The sequence below is a fragment of the Fundulus heteroclitus genome, unplaced genomic scaffold (assembly GCF_011125445.2).
Source record: "Fundulus heteroclitus isolate FHET01 unplaced genomic scaffold, MU-UCD_Fhet_4.1 scaffold_41, whole genome shotgun sequence".
Lineage (NCBI taxonomy): Eukaryota > Metazoa > Chordata > Actinopteri > Cyprinodontiformes > Fundulidae > Fundulus > Fundulus heteroclitus.
Genome location: NW_023396824.1, coordinates 3,021,374 through 3,042,399, shown reverse-complemented (window position 1 = coordinate 3,042,399; position 21,026 = coordinate 3,021,374). Strand labels below are relative to the sequence as shown.

At 43.1% G+C, this 21,026-nt stretch overlaps 2 protein-coding genes and 1 long non-coding RNA gene across 4 annotated transcripts; 2 read left to right on the top strand and 1 right to left on the bottom strand.

The window, feature by feature from the left end:
* Nucleotides 1–1,782: 1,782 nt before the first annotated feature.
* On the bottom strand, nucleotides 1,783–5,641 carry LOC105923630 (H-2 class II histocompatibility antigen, E-S beta chain-like). 2 transcript variants are annotated; one of them, XM_036131138.1, is made up of 6 exons: nucleotides 5,533–5,635; nucleotides 4,782–5,054; nucleotides 3,133–3,346; nucleotides 2,871–2,938; nucleotides 2,666–2,779; nucleotides 1,783–2,106 (listed from the first exon to the last, which is right to left on the bottom strand). In XM_036131138.1, the coding sequence occupies exons 1-6, from the start codon at nucleotides 5,582–5,584 to the stop codon at nucleotides 2,081–2,083; spliced, it is 747 nt and encodes a 248-aa protein (XP_035987031.1). In that variant the 5' UTR covers nucleotides 5,585–5,635; the 3' UTR covers nucleotides 1,783–2,080. The 2 variants fall into 2 exon arrangements, with proteins under 2 accessions (XP_035987031.1, XP_035987030.1); XM_036131137.1 differs by lacking the exon at nucleotides 1,783–2,106 and having other exon boundaries at nucleotides 2,624–2,779; nucleotides 5,533–5,641.
* A 1,956-nt stretch (nucleotides 5,642–7,597) lies between these two features.
* Nucleotides 7,598–14,639, top strand: LOC105924319 (HLA class II histocompatibility antigen, DR alpha chain). The gene is made up of 5 exons (XM_036131142.1): nucleotides 7,598–7,699; nucleotides 7,850–8,098; nucleotides 8,978–9,262; nucleotides 14,179–14,321; nucleotides 14,363–14,639. Exons 1-4 carry the CDS (start codon nucleotides 7,636–7,638, stop codon nucleotides 14,304–14,306), a joined length of 726 nt encoding a protein of 241 aa, XP_035987035.1. The 5' UTR covers nucleotides 7,598–7,635; the 3' UTR covers nucleotides 14,307–14,321; nucleotides 14,363–14,639.
* LOC118560252 lies at nucleotides 11,116–11,502 on the top strand. Its single transcript, XR_004929218.1, has 2 exons — nucleotides 11,116–11,205; nucleotides 11,257–11,502. It is a non-coding gene; the product is annotated as an uncharacterized LOC118560252 (long non-coding RNA).
* Nucleotides 14,640–21,026: the final 6,387 nt, after the last annotated feature.

The following is a 21,026-nucleotide window of genomic DNA, read 5'->3' as shown; positions in this document are numbered from 1 at the left end:
ACGAGGCCTGAACGTCAGAGCAGGGTTGACTGTAAGAGAAGGGGGAGAGAATGAATAGAAGGCAAGAACCAGGAACGTGCCAAATCATACGCTGCTTACCATGTAGCAGGAGAGACCTAACCGGGGAAGAGTAGCACCGAGGGAACCTTGTGTGCTACTCTAGATGAGGTGGTGACTGCAGGGCAAACCTCAACTGACGGGACGACAGACGGATTAACCAGAGTTCAGGAGTCCTGGAGAAGCCTGTGGAATCCAGGAGAGGGGAACTTTGAGCCCGTCTTGGTAACACCAAGGGAGTAAGAGGGGGAGCGCCAGAGCAGAATCAGCTGATGATTCCACAGGTTCAAAAATCTCTTCGGAGCTTCGAGACTGGTGAGTGCATCCATGCACACAAAACTGTGACAAAAACAGGAGAACCAAAATTTGTTCAAAAACAGAGAGACGAAAAACTTACTAGCAGGTTTCTAAGGCTTGGTCACAGGCCATGTCGTACCACGACTGGTTAAGGCTCTGGCGTCTTCCATCTGTCCGTGCTCTGCTTAAGAAGCCAGAGGAAGCTGCCTCTGACGAGCCGCAGGTGTGAGGCACGCCCCCACAGCCACTACCTGTGGAGGCAATCAGAGCAGGAACCCAGGCAGAACCCTGACATTTTGAACATGCTTTAAATCCAAGGAAACGTTCATTTATCCCCCCCACCATCCTCAGGGGATGTCTGGCTGACGTAGGCCTACCTCAGCAACACAACATTTTGCTTTAAGGGTGACACATCACATATTCTGAAATAAAATGTTGTTTCCTGCCTTTCTTTCAGAATAGTGTTGAGCACACGCTGAGCACACAGTTCATTAAATTCATTTTGGCTGTCAGTTTTGTTGGCCTATAACGCGGAATCATTGAAATTAATGCTGTGTTCTGTCTCTGAGCCACTGTGCTCAGACTATCCAATCGGGTAATAAGCCTCTCCACCTGCACTGTCTCTGTTATCTCTAGGGATGGCTCTCTCTGTCTCCTCCTCAAACACACGCTGCCCCCCCCCCTCCCCTCAGCTGCCTCTCCTGCTGCGCTCTGTCTTTTGTACCTGGACCTCTGCCCTCTCTCTGCTTTCTGTTTTTTTGGCGCTAAGCTCCAGTATTTCTGTAAAAGAAAAGATGTTTTCCCCTTACACTAGCTTGTGGATGCTCTACTTTAAAATCACATTGATAAACGCATTGCTTCTTACCAGGCTCTGGATGGGCATCATTGCTCTGCAATTCCGTTCCTAGACCTGTTCCTGACTCATCCTCAGTTTTAAAAAAATATTTACTAATAAAATTTCATGTCATCTTCTCTTATTTCTTTTCTTTTCTGTGCACCTGTGATTCTTAGTTTGCAGCCGAACGAACTTTCAAAGCTGCAGCCAGCCGTTGTCCTAATGGTCAAACCATTTTATGTTGGGGTGGGGGGAGTTATAATGGTCCCTTATTTAAAGAAAACATATCATACATATACCTAAGGGTTAGGATTAGGATAACCTAACCCTAATCCTAACCCTAACCTATATATATATATTTAGTTACTCTAATATTAAATAATTTTCACACAAATATTTTCTGAAACATGTACCACCGGCAGCCACCAGGGGGCGACATTTCTACATAAAGAAAAGGGAGACGGTGTATTTTGACAAAATTCCTCAACCAATAACTGTCCTGTTACACAGGTTAACCAGGTTCCTCTAAACCGGTTTACCTGATCCAGAACCGAACCTGCAGCTCCTGATCCGGTTAAGTAAAGAGACATACGGGAGGTTCTGACAGTTTATTTGGGTTTAGAACAACAAAAATGTAATAAAATATAATCAGAGGAGCTGAAGGTTTCAGATGATTACTCAGGATGATTACATGAGACAGAACCAGAGTCCAGACCAGGACCAGAACCACCATAGAACCCGTCCTGAAGGAACTGACACCGCTGTGACTTGTTCTGGGGAGGTTCTGGATCAGGGTCAGAAGGTCCAGTTCAGACAGAATCTTCTGTCAGCTGGAAACTGAAGGCGGGTCGAAGCAGAAACATCTGACAGAACCAGAACCACCATCCAGGCTCAGTTAGTTGGAACCAGAATCCGTCCTGAAAGACATAATGGAGAGGGTCAGACACCAGGTACCGGGTCCAGGTGGGCAGTACTACTCTGAACTGGGTCCACCGGGTCTGGGTCAGGAATAAAGATCTGCATGGTTCTGTTCTGGTTTTAGCAGCTCAGGAGGATGTTCTGGAGCTCCTCTTTAAATGGGTCAGAACTTCAGAGGTTCATAAAGAACTGAAACGGGTCTAAAAGTGAACTGTAGCGCAGAGAAACTGTCCAGAACCAAATGTTCTAGAACCACTGCTGTTACAGACTCTGACCACCGAGAACCAACTGGACCGGGTCAGAGTGGACCATGGAGGTCATCAGGAGACACCAGGAACCAGAATTTTGACTTTATAACTGAGTTGGTCCAAACTTAGAACCTGGACACAGAACCAGTGTTTACATGGAGATGATGGGAAACCTAGTCAAAGTTCTGCAGCTCTGAGTCCAACAGAACCTCAGATGGTTCTTGTTCCCCTAAAACTGGTTCCTTCTCCCTAAGCTTCTGCATCAGATCCTAACTGGAGATCTACAGAACAGTTCTGAAAGGGTTCTGACCTCTGGCCTTCCTCTTGTAGTAGATGAACCCAGCCAGAGACAGAACCAGACCCAGGATCAGTCCTGAAGCTCCGATGGCCAGCTTGTTCCTCTCTGCCTCAGACATGGACGGATCTGAGGACACACAGGTGAGACAGGTGAGACAGGACAGGTGAGACAGAGACAGGTGAGACTCAGACAGGTAAGGAGTCATGCAGGTATTTACTCCAGTCAGTGATCAGAGGTTCCTTCAGGCTGGCGTGTTCCACCATGCAGGAGATCTTCTCTCCAGACCTGCAGAGACAAGAACCAGCAGCTCTGAGTGGAACCTGGACCAGAACCTGGATCAGAACCTGGATCAGAACCTGGACCAGAACCTGTGTGTGGTACCAGAACCTGGACCAGAACCTGGACCAGAACCTGTGTGTGGTACCAGAACCTGGACCAGAACCTGGATCAGAACCTGTGGTACCAGAACCAGGACCTACCTGGGCGTGTACTCCAGGTTGGAGTGGACCTGGTAGTACCAGTCTCCGTCCTCCATCTCGTCGGTGGTGGTGACATCAGAGGTGACCTCCTGTCCGTCTCTGAGCCAGCTCACCTTGATGGTTTTGGGGTAGAAGTCGTAAACTCTGCAGACCAGCATGGCGGGGTGGCTGCCAGCAGGGGGCGTGGTGGAGTAGATCCTGACCGTCGGCGCCACTGGAAGACACAGAAGATAGTTAAGATCTTTGGTTCAGGTCTGCAGGTTCATTCAGGATCAGAGGAACATCTAAGAGCTGCAGGAGACCAGAGCAGGAGGAGCAGGAGGAGCAGACTCTGCTTTAAACTCACCTGGTTTAATGATGGAGGAAACGTTTTACTTTCTGGAACCTCAGGATTTATTAATGACGTCATTGGTGTAACGTTAAGGATTAATGACGATAAAATCAGTTAAAGCAGGACTGAAGCTGCTGGGAGAAATAAACTAGACTTTATTCACTTTGTTCTGATTCATAGAAATGATTAAATCAAACCACAGTTTGATTTTAGGCATCACATAATAAATAATCACTAAGGACTAATAAATAATTACTAATAAATAGTCATTTATTTATCATTTATGACCATAAAGCATCCCTAGTAAATAAATTACTATTATTTATGATAACATAGCTATATAGTCATCAATAATAAAGTCATTTATGTATTAGTGATGACTTATTTATCTATAGAAACTTAGTTCTGGGAAATTTTTAAATCACAACCGAGGTTGATTATAGTCATCAACCATAGTCAGCTATTTATTAGTCATGATTACAGTCATATAATAAATGCAAATGTATTTATTATATGACTATAGTCATCACTAATAAAGTCATTTAATTATTAGTTATGACTATAGTCATATAATAAATAAATTTGCATTTATTATATGACTATAGTCATCACTAATAAAGTCATTTATTTATTAGTCATGACTATAGTCATATAATAAATAAATTTGTATCTATTATATGACTATAGTCATCACTAATAGTCATTTATTTATTAGTCATGACTATAGTCATATAATAAATACATTTGCATTTATTATATGACTATAGTCATCACTAATAAAGTCATTGATCTATACAAACTGATCTGGGTTCAGATAAACTAAAGAGTCATGAATTTTTATTAATATCAAGGTTATTATAGATAAAACTGTGTGTTACAGACTAAGCTTAACTTCTGTTACTTATTTCTACAGTTCAGTGTAGGAGATAAATTCCATAATTATGTCTGTTTACTACCAACAGATATAAATAAATATATTCTAGGTGGATAAACATGTTTATTTCTCTAAAGTTAATGATAATTTTTAATATTTCTATAATAATGCGTTTCTGACTGTAAACCTTTAATATGTATAAACTCCGGTATTAAAGCGTATTTATTAATAATCAGCAGCAGTGATGGATCTGTGATCAGCTGATCCATCCAGCATCAGGTAAATGATCCAGAACCCAGAACCGGGTCCATGTGACCCGGTGATGATGTCAGAGGAGGTTCTGGTATTTAATGAATAATAAATCAGTGATAATAGAAATAACTCAGGTTATCATCAGCAGCTGGTCTGAGGAACATCAGGAGGAGATTTAACACAAACACTCACCTGATTTAGTCAGAGCAACCTGGTAGTTAAGACCAACGTTGTTCAGGCAGTAGGCCTCCTTCTGAGCGTTCACCATAGCTATCTTTGAAGGATCACTGTTCCATTGTTCTGCGGTCTTCACTCCCAGCTCTGTGTATCCAACAAACTTCCCCACACTGCTGCTGAACCTGGTGTACTCCAACTTGTCATAATAGTAGGACATGATGTACTCGATGTCCTTCAGCTCAGTGGAGTTAAACACACAACGTTGTGTCATATAATACATAAACCCACCTGGAACCAGAACAGAACCTCAGTACTGATCAGTCACAACAGCATTAATTACCAGTTATTAATTAGAACAGCATTTATTTATTATTAGTTTATTAACAGACAACTCTGAATATACAGCTGATCAGATTATTGATCATCTACCAATAATTCACATTGATTAGCTTTAAATTATTCAAACATGTCTTTATATTGATCAAGTTAATCAGAATATTGATCCCATATTGCTGTTCTGAAGGTTCTGCAGAAACCAGGTACCAGAGATCAGGGATCGGATCACTGGTTCTGCCAGGTCCACAGAATAATGAGGGATAAATTAAATGAATTAAATAAAAGTATGGATCAGATCACTGGTTCTCCTGCTGTCCAGAGTGAATCAGGTTAATCCTGATTATTGATCCATTTATTGATCAGATTATTGATAATTATTGATTATGTATTGATCATATTCTGTGTCATTACGGGTAATTATCAGTCCTACCTGCAGAGTGGACGGTGATGAAGAGGAGCAACCAGGTCAGCGATGAAGCCATGGCTCTGTCTGTCTCTAACTAACTGGGTCTGACTGAGAAGTTCTGGAAAAACCAGAGACCGGGTCACATGACGCTGCATCAGCTGTTGCCGGGTAGAAGAACCCAGAGGATGATGATCAGGAACACTTTGTTACTGCTGGGTCCTTAAAGAACCTGATCAGAACAGCTGTTTCTATGCTGTGGTCACCCAGAACCGACCCAGTTAACAGCTGACCTGGCCAGCTTTGGTCCATTAGGACAGATCTCAGGTTCTGATTGATCCAGTCCAGAAGAGTCACTTTAACTAGTTTAAAGGTTTCAAAATGACCCAAATGCAGCAGAACCTGGAGCTGGTCCTGCAGGAACAGAATCTCTGATATTTAGTTCCAGCTTGGTACCGACCCGTGGTACCGTCAGAACCATTTTTACACCAATCTGGTTCTAGACACTCTGAACCAGAACCAGAACAGGTTCAGAACTATCAGAGTGAATCAGTATAAAGGGTTCAGTTCTTTGGTTCTGCAGGTTTTATCTGCTGTTTATGAAATTATGAATTGAATATTATGAATATTAGTTTTTCACTTTGATGAACTGGACCAGAATTTAAAGGTAATTTAACTAAATGTGAATCTGGGTCAGTTTAGACTCTGGTGTCTCACCAAAGGTCATTATGGGAACAATAAAGAGTTTAGATCCTGAATGTTTCAGACTAAAAGTAAATGTTTGTTCATCTGAGGTTTTATTATTAACAGCAGAGAAGATTTTAGATGACTGTCTCACAGTTTCAGATCTTTTTAATAAATATATTATAATTATTTATATAGATTACAGATATAATTGGTCTAGTTTGGCCTCCAAGTGTCAGCAGTAGAAAATCATATTTACTGTTTTATTGTCAAAAGATACTTAGATTATAGAGAATAATTAAATAAACACAATTATAACGGCTTAATGGCTGATACCATTTTCTATCAACTTTAAGTTCTGAATCCAGGTTTTCAATCTAAGGACTTTGACATAAATAGAAAATGTTTTACAGGCTGTTTAATAGAGGTTTTAGTTTTAATCACATTAAATCAGTGAATAATTACATCAAATTGTCTTTGAACATTTCTCTGCAGATGGAGGTTTCTCTTCATTGGCTGAATATGTTGTTTTATTTTAATGGAATTTAATAAATGTTTAAATTATTCCACAGTTGTTGATCTGTTGTGGGATCAGAACCATCTGTCCAGTTCTCTGAGCAGTTACTGAATAGTAAGGTCCAGTCTGTCGGTGCAGTCCTGCAGTTTCAACCTTAAATCATTTTATCTCCTCTTTTAGAGATTAAAGATGATTTTCCTGGAAGATTAAATGAATCTTCATCAGCATCCAGAGAAAGGATTCAGTCATCCTCTGACTGGTCCTTTTCTCCAGGGTACAGTGGTACCTACTGGACCGGGACCGGTGGGACCGGACCGGGTCAGAAACATCCAGGGTTGCAGCGTTTAAGCAGCAGCAGGACTTTAGAGAGATGGAGCCTCCATGATGTTAATGTTAATATAGAGGAACCAGCAGCTGCAGGAACATCTGGAGGGTTCCTGAAGCTAACCTGCAGCTAACCTTAACCCTAACCCTCCATTGATGTCTTCTGGACACTGATGGTGTTGACACCACTTGTGTTATTACTATGACTGGACCTCCAGGGACCTCCCCCTCAGGCTGGTGAAGATATCCTCCATCTGACCAGAACCTGGTCCTGATGGAAGCCCAGGACCAGGTTTAGTGGAGATGATCTCCTCTGCAGAGTCTATCTGAGAGGAAATTAAATAATCCAGATTATTCTGAAATAATTTATTGAATGTTTCTGATAATTTGATCATTTTATAGAATAAAGTTAATAAATCCTCTTCTGAACTGAAAGTTTTACTGCTTTCGTCTAAAAACCTGATCAGCTCCAGTCTGGGTTCAGCTGCTGCTGACTCTACCTGGTAACCAGTGACGTCACGGCCCTCCCTGCTCTCTGATTGGCTGCTGGCTGCGTTGGGTCCAGCAGCTGCAGGACTTTCCCTCAGTGAGGCTCCGAGTCTCTGATGATGAAGATGAAGATGAGGCTGCTGCTCTTCCTCTGCGGGGTCCTGAGGGTCTCTGCTGATGGTGAGTTTGACCCGGTTCTGTTGGTTCTGATGGACCTCAGCAGGTTCCTCAGAGGTTCCTCAGCAGGTTCCTCAGAGGTTCCTCAGCAGGTTCTCAGCAGGTTCCTCAGCAGGTTCCTCAGAGGTTCCTCAGCTGTCTCTGTGTTCACAGTTCTCCATGAGGACCTTGCTATCGCTGGCTGTTCAGACTCTGATGGAGAGTTCATGTATGCTCTGGATGGAGAAGAGAAGTGGTTCGCTGACTTCAAGCAGGAGAAAGGAGTGGAACCTCTGCCTCCTTTCATTGATCATGCCAGCTACCCGGAAGGAACTTATGGATCAGCTGTGGCTAATCTACAGATCTGCAGATCAAACCTGAAGAGCTGCCGTCAGGCCATGAAAGGCATCCCAGAGCAAAAAGGTAAATAATAATTTAAACTGATGTAATTTCCTCTGATCAGCTGATGGTTCTTTTAAAGTTAAATAAAAACTTTAATATAACCAGATAAACCTCCTGTTCTCTGGTCAGAAATAAGAAGTTTATACTAAAACTTTATTACGTTGCTTTTATTAATATTACTTTATGAAGCAGTTTTATTAGACAATAAATAAAATGTTAAAAGTGAGATTAAACAGTATTTAAAACCAATAAATATCCGAACATAAAAAGAACAAAAGTTAAAAATAATAATTTTGTGGTTAAAGATCAGGTTGTTATAAATAACTGTAGATTTACTGATATAAACATTATTTTTATTCAAGGTTCATAAAATCAATAAACTTTATACACATGAATATTAATTTTACTGACCTCCTTCCACCAATCAGAGCTCTTCTCTCTGCCAGAACCATTAAACTGTCCTTTAGACCCAGCTGGTCCGGTTCTGGTCTGCTGCTGGTTCTGAATCTCTGGGCTGACCCAGTTTACTGTCCTACTAGAACCAGAGACGTTCTGGACTCTGAATACATTTTAATCTCAGCAGGTTCTGTTCTGCTCAGATGAGTCCAACATGGACCGACCTTCAAGTGAGTTCTGCTGACAGCTGGACCAGAACCTCCTCTGGACCTGTGGAAGTCTCAGACAGGATGATGTAGAGTAAAGATCCGTTGGTAGATGTGTTGAATAAAAGGTTCTGGGCCGGTCCATTTACCTTTTATCCTTCCTTGGGTTCCTCTGCTGAGAACCTATGGATCCCTCAGCAGAAGAAGTTCTGCTCTGAACAAAGATGTTGTGGTAGGTGGACCTCCTGAGCAGAGCCAGAACCCTCAGCTGGACTCAGATGGTCTGGTTTCTCCACAGATGGTCCCTCCAGCCTGGTGATCTACACCAGAGACGACGTGGAGCTGGGAGAGAAGAACATCCTGGTCTGTCATGTCTCTGGGTTCTATCCTGCTCCTGTCAACGTCTCCTGGACCAAGAACGGCCAGAAGGTGACTGAAGGAACCAGCATCAACGTTCCCTTCCCCAGCAAGGACAGCACCTTCACCCAGATCTCCAGACTGGACTTCATCCCTCAGCTGGGAGACATCTACAGCTGTTCTGTGGACCATCCAGCTCTGACAGAACCACTGACCAGGATCTGGGGTGAGGAACCTTTATCTAACAGACCAGACATGGAGGTCCACCTCCTTGGTCCACATGTTCACGTCTCTAACAAACCAGACATGGAGGTCCACCTCCTTGGTCCACATGTTCACGTCTCTAACAAACCAGACATGGAGGTCCACCTCCTTGGTCCAGATGTTCACGTCTCTAACAAACCAGACATGGAGGTCCACCTCCTTGGTCCACATGTTCACGTCTCTAACAAACCAGACATGGAGGTCCACCTCCTTGGTCCACATGTTCATGTCTCTAACAAACCAGACATGGAGGTCCTCCTCCTTGGTCCAGATGTTCACGTCTCTAACAAACCAGACATGGATGTCCACCTCCTTGGTCCAGATGTTCATGTCTCTAATAACAAACCAGACATGGAGGTCCACCTCCTTAGTCCACATGTTCATGTCTCTAACAAACCAGACATGGAGGTCCACCTCCTTAGTCCAGATGTTCATGTCTCTAACAAACCAGACACGGAGGTCCACCTCCTTGGTCCACATGTTCACGTCTCTAACTAACCAGATATGGAGGTCCACCTCCTTGGTCCACATGTTCATGTCTCTAACAAACCAGACATGGAGGTCCACCTCCTTGGTCCAGATGTTCACGTCTCTAACAAACCAGATGTGGAGGTCCTCCTCCTTGGTCCAGATGTTCACGTCTCTAATAACAGACCAGACATGGAGGTCCACCTCCTTGGTCCACATGTTCACGTCTCTAACTAACCAGACATGGAGGTCCACCTCCTTGGTCCACATGTTCACGTCTCTAACAAACAAGACATGGAGGTCCACCTCCTTGGTCCAGATGTTCACGTCTCTAACAAACCAGACATGGATGTCCACCTCCTTGGTCCAGATGTTCATGTCTCTAATAACAAACCAGACATGGAGGTCCACCTCCTTGGTCCAGATGTTCATGTCTCTAACAAACCAGACATGGAGGTCCACCTCCTTGGTCCAGATGTTCATGTCTCTAACAAACCAGACATGGAGGTCCACCTCCTTGGTCCACATGTTCATGTCTCTAACAAACCAGACATGGAGGTCCACCTCCTTGGTCCAGATGTTCACGTCTCTAACAAACCAGATGTGGAGGTCCTCCTCCTTGGTCCAGATGTTCACGTCTCTAATAACAGACCAGACATGGAGGTCCACCTCCTTGGTCCAGATGTTCACGTCTCTAACAAACCAGATATGGAGGTCCACCTCCTTGGTCCACATGTTCATGTCTCTAACAAACAAGACATGGAGGTCCACCTCCTTGGTCCAGATGTTCACGTCTCTAATAACAGACCAGACATGGAGGTCCACCTCCTTAGTCCAGATGTTCATGTCTCTAACAAACCAGACACGGAGGTCCACCTCCTTGGTCCACATGTTCACGTCTCTAACTAACCAGATATGGAGGTCCACCTCCTTGGTCCACATGTTCATGTCTCTAACAAACCAGACATGGAGGTCCACCTCCTTGGTCCAGATGTTCACGTCTCTAACAAACCAGATGTGGAGGTCCTCCTCCTTGGTCCAGATGTTCACGTCTCTAATAACAGACCAGACATGGAGGTCCACCTCCTTGGTCCAGATGTTCACGTCTCTAACAGACCAGACATGGAGGTCCACCTCCTTGGTCCAGATGTTCACGTCTCTAACAGACCAGACATGGAGGTCCACCTCCTTAGTCCAGATGTTCATGTCTGTAACAAACCAGACATGGAGGTCCACCTCCTTGGTCCACATGTTCACGTCTCTAACAGACCAGACATGGAGGTCCACCTCCTTGGTCCACATGTTCATGTCTGTAACAAACCAGACATGGAGGTCCACCTCCTTAGTCCAAATGTTCATGTCTGTAACAAACCAGACATGGAGGTCCACCTCCTTGGTCCACATGTTCACGTCTCTAATAACAAACCAGACATGGAGGTCCACCTTCTTGGTCCAGATGTTCATGTCTGTAACAAACCAGACATGGAGGTCCACCTCCTTGGTCCACATGTTCACGTCTCTAACAAACCAGACATGGAGGTCCACCTCCTTGGTCCACATGTTCACGTCTCTAACAAACCAGACATGGAGGTCCACCTCCTTGGTCCAGATGTTCATGTCTGTAACAAACCAGACATGGAGGTCCACCTCCTTGGTCCAGATGTTCACGTCTCTAACAAACCAGACATGGAGGTCCACCTCCTTGGTCCACATGTTCACGTCTCTAACAAACCAGACATGGAGGTCCACCTCCTTGGTCCAGATGTTCACATCTCTAACTAACCAGACATGGAGGTCCACCTCCTTGGTCCACATGTTCACGTCTCTAACAAACCAGACATGGAGGTCCACCTCCTTGGTCCACATGTTCATGTCTCTAATAACAAACCAGACATGGAGGTCCACCTTCTTGGTCCACATGTTCACGTCTCTATCAAACCAGACATGGAGGTCCACCTCCTTGGTCCAGATGTTCACATCTCTATCAAACCAGACATGGAGGTCCTCCTCCTTGGTCCACATGTTCACGTCTCTATCAAACCAGACGTGGAGGTCCACCTCCTTGGTCCACATGTCCATGTCTCTAATAACAAACCAGACATGGAGGTCCACCTTCTTGGTCCACATGTTCATGTCTCTATCAAACCAGACATGGAGGTCCACCTCCTTGGTCCACATGTTCACGTCTCTATCAAACCAGACATGGAGGTCCACCTCCTTGGTCCAGATGTTCACGTCTCTAACTAACCAGACATGGAGGTCCACCTCCTTGGTCCAGATGTTCACGTCTCTAACTAACCAGACATGGAGGTCCTCCTCCTTGGTCCACATGTTCACGTCTCTATCAAACCAGACATGGAGGTCCTCCTCCTTGGTCCACATGTTCACGTCTCTATCAAACCAGACGTGGAGGTCCACCTCCTTGGTCCACATGTTCACGTCTCTATCAAACCAGACATGGAGGTCCACCTCCTTGGTCCAGATGTTCACGTCTCTAACTAACCAGACATGGAGGTCCACCTCCTTGGTCCAGATGTTCACGTCTCTAACTAACCAGACATGGAGGTCCACCTCCTTGGTCCACATGTCCATGTCTCTAATAACAAACCAGACATGGAGGTCCACCTTCTTGGTCCACATGTTCATGTCTCTATCAAACCAGACATGGAGGTCCACCTCCTTGGTCCACATGTTCACGTCTCTATCAAACCAGACATGGAGGTCCACCTCCTTGGTCCAGATGTTCACGTCTCTAACTAACCAGACATGGAGGTCCACCTCCTTGGTCCAGATGTTCACGTCTCTAACTAACCAGACATGGAGGTCCACCTCCTTGGTCCAGATGTTCACATCTCTATCAGACCAGACATGGAGGTCCACCTCCTTGGTCCACATGTTCACGTCTCTATCAAACCAGACGTGGAGGTCCACCTGCTTGGTCCAGATGTTCACGTCTCTAATAACAAACCAGACATGGAGGTCCACCTCCTTGGTCCAGATGTTCATGTCTCTATCAAACCAGATATGGAGGTCCACCTCCTTGGTCCAGATGTTCACGTCTCTATCAAACCAGACATGGAGGTCCACCTCCTTGGTCCACATGTTCATGTCTCTAACAAACCAGACATGGAGGTCCACCTCCTTGGTCCAGATGTTCACGTCTCTAACAAACCAGACGTGGAGGTCCACCTCCTTGGTCCACATGTTCATGTCTCTAACAAACCAGACATGGAGGTCCACCTCCTTGGTCCACATGTTCACGTCTCTAACAAACCAGACGTGGAGGTCCACCTCCTTGGTCCACATGTTCATGTCTCTAACAAACCAGACATGGAGGTCCACCTCCTTGGTCCACATGTTCACGTCTCTAACAAACCAGACGTGGAGGTCCACCTCCTTGGTCCACATGTTCATGTCTCTAACAAACCAGACATGGAGGTCCACCTCCTTGGTCCAGATGTTCACGTCTCTAACAAACCAGACGTGGAGGTCCACCTCCTTGGTCCACATGTTCATGTCTCTAATAACAAACCAGACATGGAGGTCCACCTTCTTGGTCCACATGTTCACGTCTCTATCAGACCAGACATGGAGGTCCACCTCCTTGGTCCACATGTTCACATCTCTATCAAACCAGACATGGAGGTCCACCTCCTTGGTCCAGATGTTCATATCTCTAACAAACCAGACATGGAGGTCCACCTCCTTGGTCTAGATGTTCACATCTCTAACTAACCAGACATGGAGGTCCACCTCCTTGGTCCAGATGTTCACGTCTCTAACAGACCAGACATGGAGGTCCACCTCCTTGGTCCACATGTTCACGTCTCTATCAAACCAGACATGGAGGTCCACCTCCTTGGTCCACATGTTCATGTCTCTAATAACAAACAAGACATGGAGGTCCACCTTCTTGGTCCACATGTTCACGTCTCTATCAGACCAGACATGGAGGTCCACCTCCTTGGTCCACATGTTCACATCTCTAACTAACCAGACATGGAGGTCCACCTCCTTGGTCCAGATGTTCACGTCTCTAACAAACCAGACATGGAGGTCCACCTCCTTGGTCCACATGTTCACGTCTCTAACAAACCAGACATGGAGGTCCACCTTCTTGGTCCAGATGTTCATGTCTCTATCAAACCAGACATGGAGGTCCACCTCCTTAGTCTAGATGTTCACGTCTCTAACTAACCAGACATGGAGGTCCACCTCCTTGGTCCACATGTTCACGTCTCTAACAAACCAGACATGGAGGTCCACCTTCTTGGTCCAGATGTTCACGTCTCTATCAAACCAGACATGGAGGTCCACCTCCTTAGTCTAGATGTTCACGTCTCTAACTAACCAGACATGGAGGTCCACCTCCTTGGTCCAGATGTTCATGTCTTTTTCTTCTGTCTCCAGATGTGGAGCTGAACAGTCCTCAGCCCAGCGTTGGACCTGATGTCTTCTGTGGACTTGGTCTGACCATCGGACTCCTGGGCGTGGCTGTTGGGACCTTCTTCCTGATCAAAGGAAACGAGTGCAGCTGATTGGCTGATGGGTTCTGACTGAAGCTGATTGGCTGCAGCTGATTGGTTGATGGTTTAGTCAGTGATCAGGATTTTATTCAGTTTTTTCTCAGCTTGGTTTTAATCAGTTTTTTGCTCTGATCACTGGTGTAAATGAAAACAATCTGAAAATGTTAAATGTTTAAACTTTGAAATCCTTCCTTGTTTTCATAGAAAGTCCAACATTAAAACTATTTACTGGTTTATATCGGTCCTTTCTATCAGAACCAACAGCTAAAATCCACTGAACCTACTGACCTTCAGTTTGTGCTGCTTGTTTGAGTTAATAAATGATTATTATAATTAAAGCTGAAATATGATTCCTGCTTTATGTCCTTCCTCCAGTTTAGCTGATCTCTGGGTCTCCAGAACCAGAACCAGAACCTTTATTCTCTGGGTGTTTAGACGGTACCATCCAATCTGTTCTCAGAAACGAGCTTTATTCTGAAATGGTTTATATGTAGTTCTATATGTGGTTTCCATTTTATTATTCAATGCTGCAGCTTTTTATTTTCTGTTTTTTAAGTCTGGATTTTAACTAGACTCAGTCAGCACCAAACTTCTAAACCATTAGTATTAGACATGCAGTTTATTTCTGCAGTGAAATGAATCAAGAATCTCCTGATGATAATAAGACAACAGTCATATTAACATAAATACTTCTTTGGTCTGCTTTCCATTTTTACATTAAATGCCAAGCAGAAAATACATTTATTTTATTTTATTTTAGTATCAGAGGAAACCTGACCTTTGTCTCAATCAGAGCTCCATCCACACCAAACAGCTTATTCTGCTAGTAAACAGACAGAACCAGCTGTAGACGTTGTAGGAGCAGCAGAAGATGCTTCCTACGCTGCTTAATGCTCCATGTTCACGTTCAGAACCACTAGAGAAGGTCCAGTAGAACCTGACCAGATGACCGAGCCTATGTTAGCATCACAGTGATCGATGCTATAACGGGCTTCCTCCAGGCCTCTCTTACTCTTTAATGGTGAACGCCATGGAGCCAAGCTGTCTGAAAAATGAGACGTGAATAAATTGGACAGAGTCCAATGTGCAGACTGTGTGTACCGGTACCATCTTTTTATATAAACCCTCCTTCTGGTCCTGAGGCTGTTTTTATAAAACCAAGAGGATCAAACCAGGATTTCCCTGATATTCTGGCTGAATTAAGCCTGGATTTGTTTATAAGATGTGCCTCATGTCCCTCCACCACTTCGGTGTTTGAAGAGAAATGGACTCAGCAGCAGTTTCTGGAGAGAAAAACAGATGTCCAAACTTTATAGAGGACTAACCTGAAGATCACAAAATAGAAGTGTGTGAAAAGACCAATAAAAGTGTGACTGTGGAGAAGACCATAGAGTCACATCTGGATGATGTGAAATGAGGAAAAAAGCAGAAGAAATTACGCAGATTAAAATGACTGAAAACATAAACTATGCTGAAGCAGGTAAAATAAGAAAAGACGAGAGACTGAACAGAGAACCAGTTTTCACAGCAAAGCACCGTCAGAATAAAATATCACTATAATATGTCGGTAAATATGTCAGTAGAAGAACTAATCATGGCGTGTCATCAACTGCACTGGCATAGGATAAAACAGAGAAGACCAAGGTAATACTGAGAGGTGCTGATTAGTATTTAAAGAGGGATGTTAGGAGATCATAAATAAAAGGTTGGAAGTAGATGGGAGGACAGGACCACTAGGGGACAAAAATAAATGCTGATAGTACAATACAACTGTTTAATTGCTAACGGACTTTAGAGGTGATGGTCCTGAAGAGCAACCTGAGATGTTTGTGTTCAGGAGACGTGGTTAAAACTAAAAGTAGACTTTCTGATTAAAGGGTGTGACAGAGTGAGGAGAGATCCACAGGAGGGGAGAGGGGAGGGTGTGCATTATTTTTAAAGCATTAGTACTATACCAGGTATTAGTTAAGGAGAAGAGCGAGTATATAGTAATTAAAGTATGGGGACAACAAGGGAAGTTTAAAATTATTAACTTTATAATCCATGTAAAAATCATAATTTCTGATAAAAATCAGAAGTTGTAATCTTTGGGCCAGAGTCTTCAAAAAATAAACTTCTTAATCAATCACTTAATCTGGATGGCATTAACTTGGCCTCTGGTAATAAAGTTAAAAATCTTGGTGTTATTTTCGACCAAGACATGTCATTTAAATCCCATATTAAACAGGTTTCCAGAGTTTCCTTTTTTCACCTCAGGAATATCGCCAAAATTAGAAACATTCTGTCCAGGGGTGATGCTGAAAAACTGGTCCATGCATTTGTTACTTCAAGGCTGGACTATTGTAATTCTTTACTATCAGGAATTCCACAAAATGCAGTTCAAAGTCTTCAGCTGATCCAAAATGCTGCAGCAAGAGTTCTGATGAAAATCAACCAGAGGGATCATATTTCTCTTGTTTTAGCTTCCCTTCATTGGCTTCCTGTTAAATCAAGAATAGAATTTAAAATTCTTCTTCTAACGTATAAAGCCCTTAATAATCAAGCTCCATCATATATCAGAGCTCTGATTACCCCGTATGTTCCTAACAGAGCACTTCGCTCTCAGACTGCAGGTCTGCTGGTGGTTCCTAGAGTCTCTAAAAGTAGAATGGGAGGCAGATCCTTTAGCTATCAGGCTCCTCTCCTGTGGAACCAACTCCCAGTTTTGGTCCGTGAGGCAGACACCCCGTCTACTTTTAAGACTAGGCTTAAAACTTTCCTTTGTGACAAAGCTTCTAGTCAGAGTGGCTCATGTTACCCTGAGCTACCTCTATAGTTATGCTGCTATAGGCTAAGGCTGCTGGAGGACATCAGGGACTAATTTTCTCACTCTACTGATTTCTACTGTTCTCCAGTTTTGCATTGTATTACATTGAAATGACTGTTGTCATTTCTGCTTTAACTTTCTGTTCTCTCTCTTTTTTCTTCATAGTAGGTACACCTGGTCTGGCGTTCTGTTAGCTGTGACATCATCCAGAGAAGACGGCTCACCCGCTACTACCATCTAATGTAGAACAGATTACTAGATCAATGTGTGCTTCTGTGCTTTTTTGTTTCTCTTGTTGTGTCTCTGTTCTGTCTTCTGTAACCCCAGTCAGTCGAGGCAGATGACCGTTCATACTGAGCCCGGTTCTGCCGGAGGTTTTCCTTCCCGTTAATGGGGAGTTTTTCTTCCCACTGTCGCTTCATGCTTGCTCAGTATGAGGGATTGCTGCAAAGCCATGTACAATGCAGATGACTCTTCCTGTGGCTCTACGGTTCCCCAGGAGTGAATGCTGCTTGTCGGGACTTTGATGCAATCAACTGGTTTCCTTATATAGGACATTTTTGACCAATCTGTATAATCTGACCCAATCTGTATAATATGATTGAACTTGACTTTGTAAAGTGCCTTGAGATGACATGTTTCATGATTTGGCACTATATAAATAAAATTGAATTGAATTGATGGAGGAGTTAATTGATTATTTGGAAGGAAAGTTATTTGGGTTAGGGTTACCCTTATTTTGGTGTGGGGATTTTCATGCAAATTATACATTATGGGGTAAAAGGAATGATAAAAATGGACAAATCATAGAAGAATGAATGGAAATGAAAAATCTTGAACGTATTAATGATGGTGGCAGAATAAAAATCAATTTAAGAACTGGAATGGAGTCAGTAATGGATTTATCAATTGTATCAGATTAATTAGCTGCTGTTTGAGAGTGGTTCATTGATAGAAATTCAACAATAGGCAGTGATCATTGATCAATAAGTGATCAATAAGAGCAGGTTTAACTTTAAATGAAAAAATATAAAGATAAACACAAGGAGGGACGGAGTCTGACTGGTCCACAGTGTAGGAGCCATGAAGGTGTTTTATTCTTCTTCTTCTTCTTCTTCTTCTTATTATTATTATATTCAATCTGATTTATGTAATGTTAAGTAATATAATTTAATGGTTTATATTTGGGTTACTTGGGTTATTATATTTCTTTACTTTTGTTGTTTAATTTCTTGTCACAGTAATTGGGGGCGGTAACATTGAACTAATTTTACGGCAGGTGCACAGGCACGGGGGGAAGTAGCCTAACTGGAGAGAGGGTGAGACAGGGTGAGGCCGTATCTTTTGTTGACCGCTGTTACGCTGCCTACACTGTGATTTTCTTTTTACTTTGAGCACGTTATCATTATTGGATTACTGGATTAAGTTGGACAAACTGTTTCAATAAACTCGTCAAGACGCATCTGGATCGCAGTGGATTTTTGTTTGGTACAGCGCGTCATTCAATCATACACTCATACCTCAGCCTCTCAGCAACTGCTTGGCTTTTTGGAGACAAGTCGCTACACACAGTATGGACAGAATGGCTGATTAGGGAGGATGTGTCAGCTAAGACATGTCTGCATTACAGCATGATCCTCTCCACCAACGTTATGAAGGGAACACTGATATCATACTGGACACGCCCTGAATGGGTGGACACAATGGGTCCTTCTTAATGTACAGGTGAGGGATGAACTGGGCTCTCTCTGAAGTCTGGAAATCTACCTGTTGCGTTGTTTGTGTATGAGAGTCCAGTACTGAAGCTGTAAACATCCAACAGAAGTCTACAACTTCTGTTGACAACAACAAGTCTACAACATTTGTTACAGTCAGGATATATATATATATATATATATATATATATATATATATATATATATATATATATATATATATATATATATATAAAATTTTATTGTCAATTACAATTTGCATTGCAGTCTAAAGTTCAGTTCCAGTCCAGCCGTCCATCACATACCCTTAACAAACATTTTGGGGGAACGATGGACTGAGGCCTTGCGTTGCTAAGGAACGCAGCCAGTCGGCCGCTGCTACATCAGCGCAGCCGTTTAGGTGCATTCCTCCAAACTGTCCCAGACCCCGTCTTACACGGAATCCACAGGTGCTGCCCTTGAAAATCTGTTAGAGGAAGATTAAAACGTGGGGGAAGTGGAGGGAGAAAAAGACAAGGATGTCCAATACTGTAAAAAACGTTACAGTATTGGAAATCCTACAAAAAAAACTCATTGCATATGCACAAAAAACACAAATAATACGAGACACATATACAGTGGTCTGCAAAAGTTTGGGCAACCTTGTTAATTTCAATGATTTTCCTTCATAAATCATTGGTTCTTAGGATAAAAAAAATCAGTTAAATATATCATATAGGAGACAAACACAGTGACATTTGAGAAGTGAAACGAAGTTTATACCATTTACAGGAAGTGTGCAATAATTGTTTGAACAAAATTAGGCATGTGCATAAATTTGGGCACTGTTGTCAGTTTACTGATTTCAAAATCTTTAGAACCAATTATTGGAACTCAAAATTGGATTGGGAAGCTCAGTGACCCTTGACCTACATACACAGGTGAACCCACTTATGAGAGAGTATTTAAGGGGGGGGGGGGCAATTGTAAATTTCCCTCCTCTATGAATCTTCTCTGAAGAGTAGCGACATAGGAGTCTCAAAAGAACTGTCACATGAACTGAAAACAAATATTGTTCACCATCATGAATTAGGGGAAGGATACCGAAAGCTGTCTAAGAGATATCAGTTGTCTGTTTCCACAGTTAGGAACATAGTCAGGAAATGGAAGACCACAGGCACAGTTCAAGTTAAGGCTCGAAGTGGCAGACCAAGGAAAATCACGGATAAACAGAAGCGAAGAGTGGTAAGAACAGTCAAAGTCAACCCACAGGCCAGCACCAAAGACATACAACATGATCTTGCAGCAGATGGAGTCATTGTACATCGTACAACTATTGCGCGCACTTTACACAAGGAGCTGCTGTACGCCAGAGTGATGCAGAGGAAGCCTTTTCTCCGCCCACATCACAAACAAAGCCGCTTGAGGTATGCTAATGCACATTTGGACAAGCCAGCTTCCTTTTGGAATAAGGTGCTGTGGACTGATGAGACTAAAATTGAGTTATTTGGACATAACAAGGGGCGTCATGCATGGAGGAAAAACAACACAGCATTCCTAGAAAAACACCTGCTGCCTACAGTAAAATTTGGTGGTGGTTCCATCCTGCTGTGGGCCTGTGTGGCCAGTGCAGGGACTGGGAATCTTGTTAAAGTTGAGGGACGCATGGATTCCACCAAATATCAGCAGATTCTGGAGACCAATGTCCAGGAATCAGTGACAAGGCTGAAGCTGCGCCGGGGCTGGATCTTTCAACAGGACAATGACCCTAAACACTGCTCAAAATCTACTAAGGCATTCATGCAGAGGAACAAGTACAACATTCTGGAATGGCCATCTCAATCCCCAGACCTGAATATTATTGAAAATCTGTGGTGTGACTTAAAGAGAGATGTCCATGCTCGGAAACCATCAAATCTGAATGAATTAGAGGTGTTTTGTAAAGAGGAATGGTCCAAAATACCTCCAACCAGAATCCAGACTCTCATAGGAAGCTATAGGAAGCGTTTAGAAGCTGTTATTTCTGCAAAAGGGGGATCTACTAAATATTGAGTTATTTTTTTTTGATTGTGGTGCCCAAATTTATGCACATGCCTTATTTTTTTAAACAATTATTACACACTTTCTGTAAATGGAATAAACTTTGTTTCACTTCTCAAATATCACTGTGTTTGTCTCCTATATGATATATTTAACTGATTTTTTTTATCCTAAGAACCAATGATTTATGAA

Excerpts from the sequence above, each read along its gene's own strand:
- LOC105923630 (XM_036131137.1), bottom strand. The coding sequence starts at position 5,584 with ATGGCTTCATCGCTGACCTGGTTGCTCCTCTTCATCACCGTCCACTCT. Across the intron at positions 5,055-5,532 it reads CATCACCGTCCACTCTGCAG|GTGGGTTTATGTATTATATG; the intron begins GTAGGACTGATA and ends TTCTGGTTCCAG. Across the intron at positions 2,939-3,132 it reads AACCTGGAGTACACGCCCAG|GTCTGGAGAGAAGATCTCCT; the intron begins GTAGGTCCTGGT and ends TTGTCTCTGCAG.
- LOC105924319 (XM_036131142.1), top strand. The coding sequence starts at position 7,636 with ATGATGAAGATGAAGATGAGGCTGCTGCTCTTCCTCTGCGGGGTCCTG. Across the intron at positions 8,099-8,977 it reads AGGCATCCCAGAGCAAAAAG|ATGGTCCCTCCAGCCTGGTG; the intron begins GTAAATAATAAT and ends GTTTCTCCACAG. Across the intron at positions 9,263-14,178 it reads ACCACTGACCAGGATCTGGG|ATGTGGAGCTGAACAGTCCT; the intron begins GTGAGGAACCTT and ends TTCTGTCTCCAG.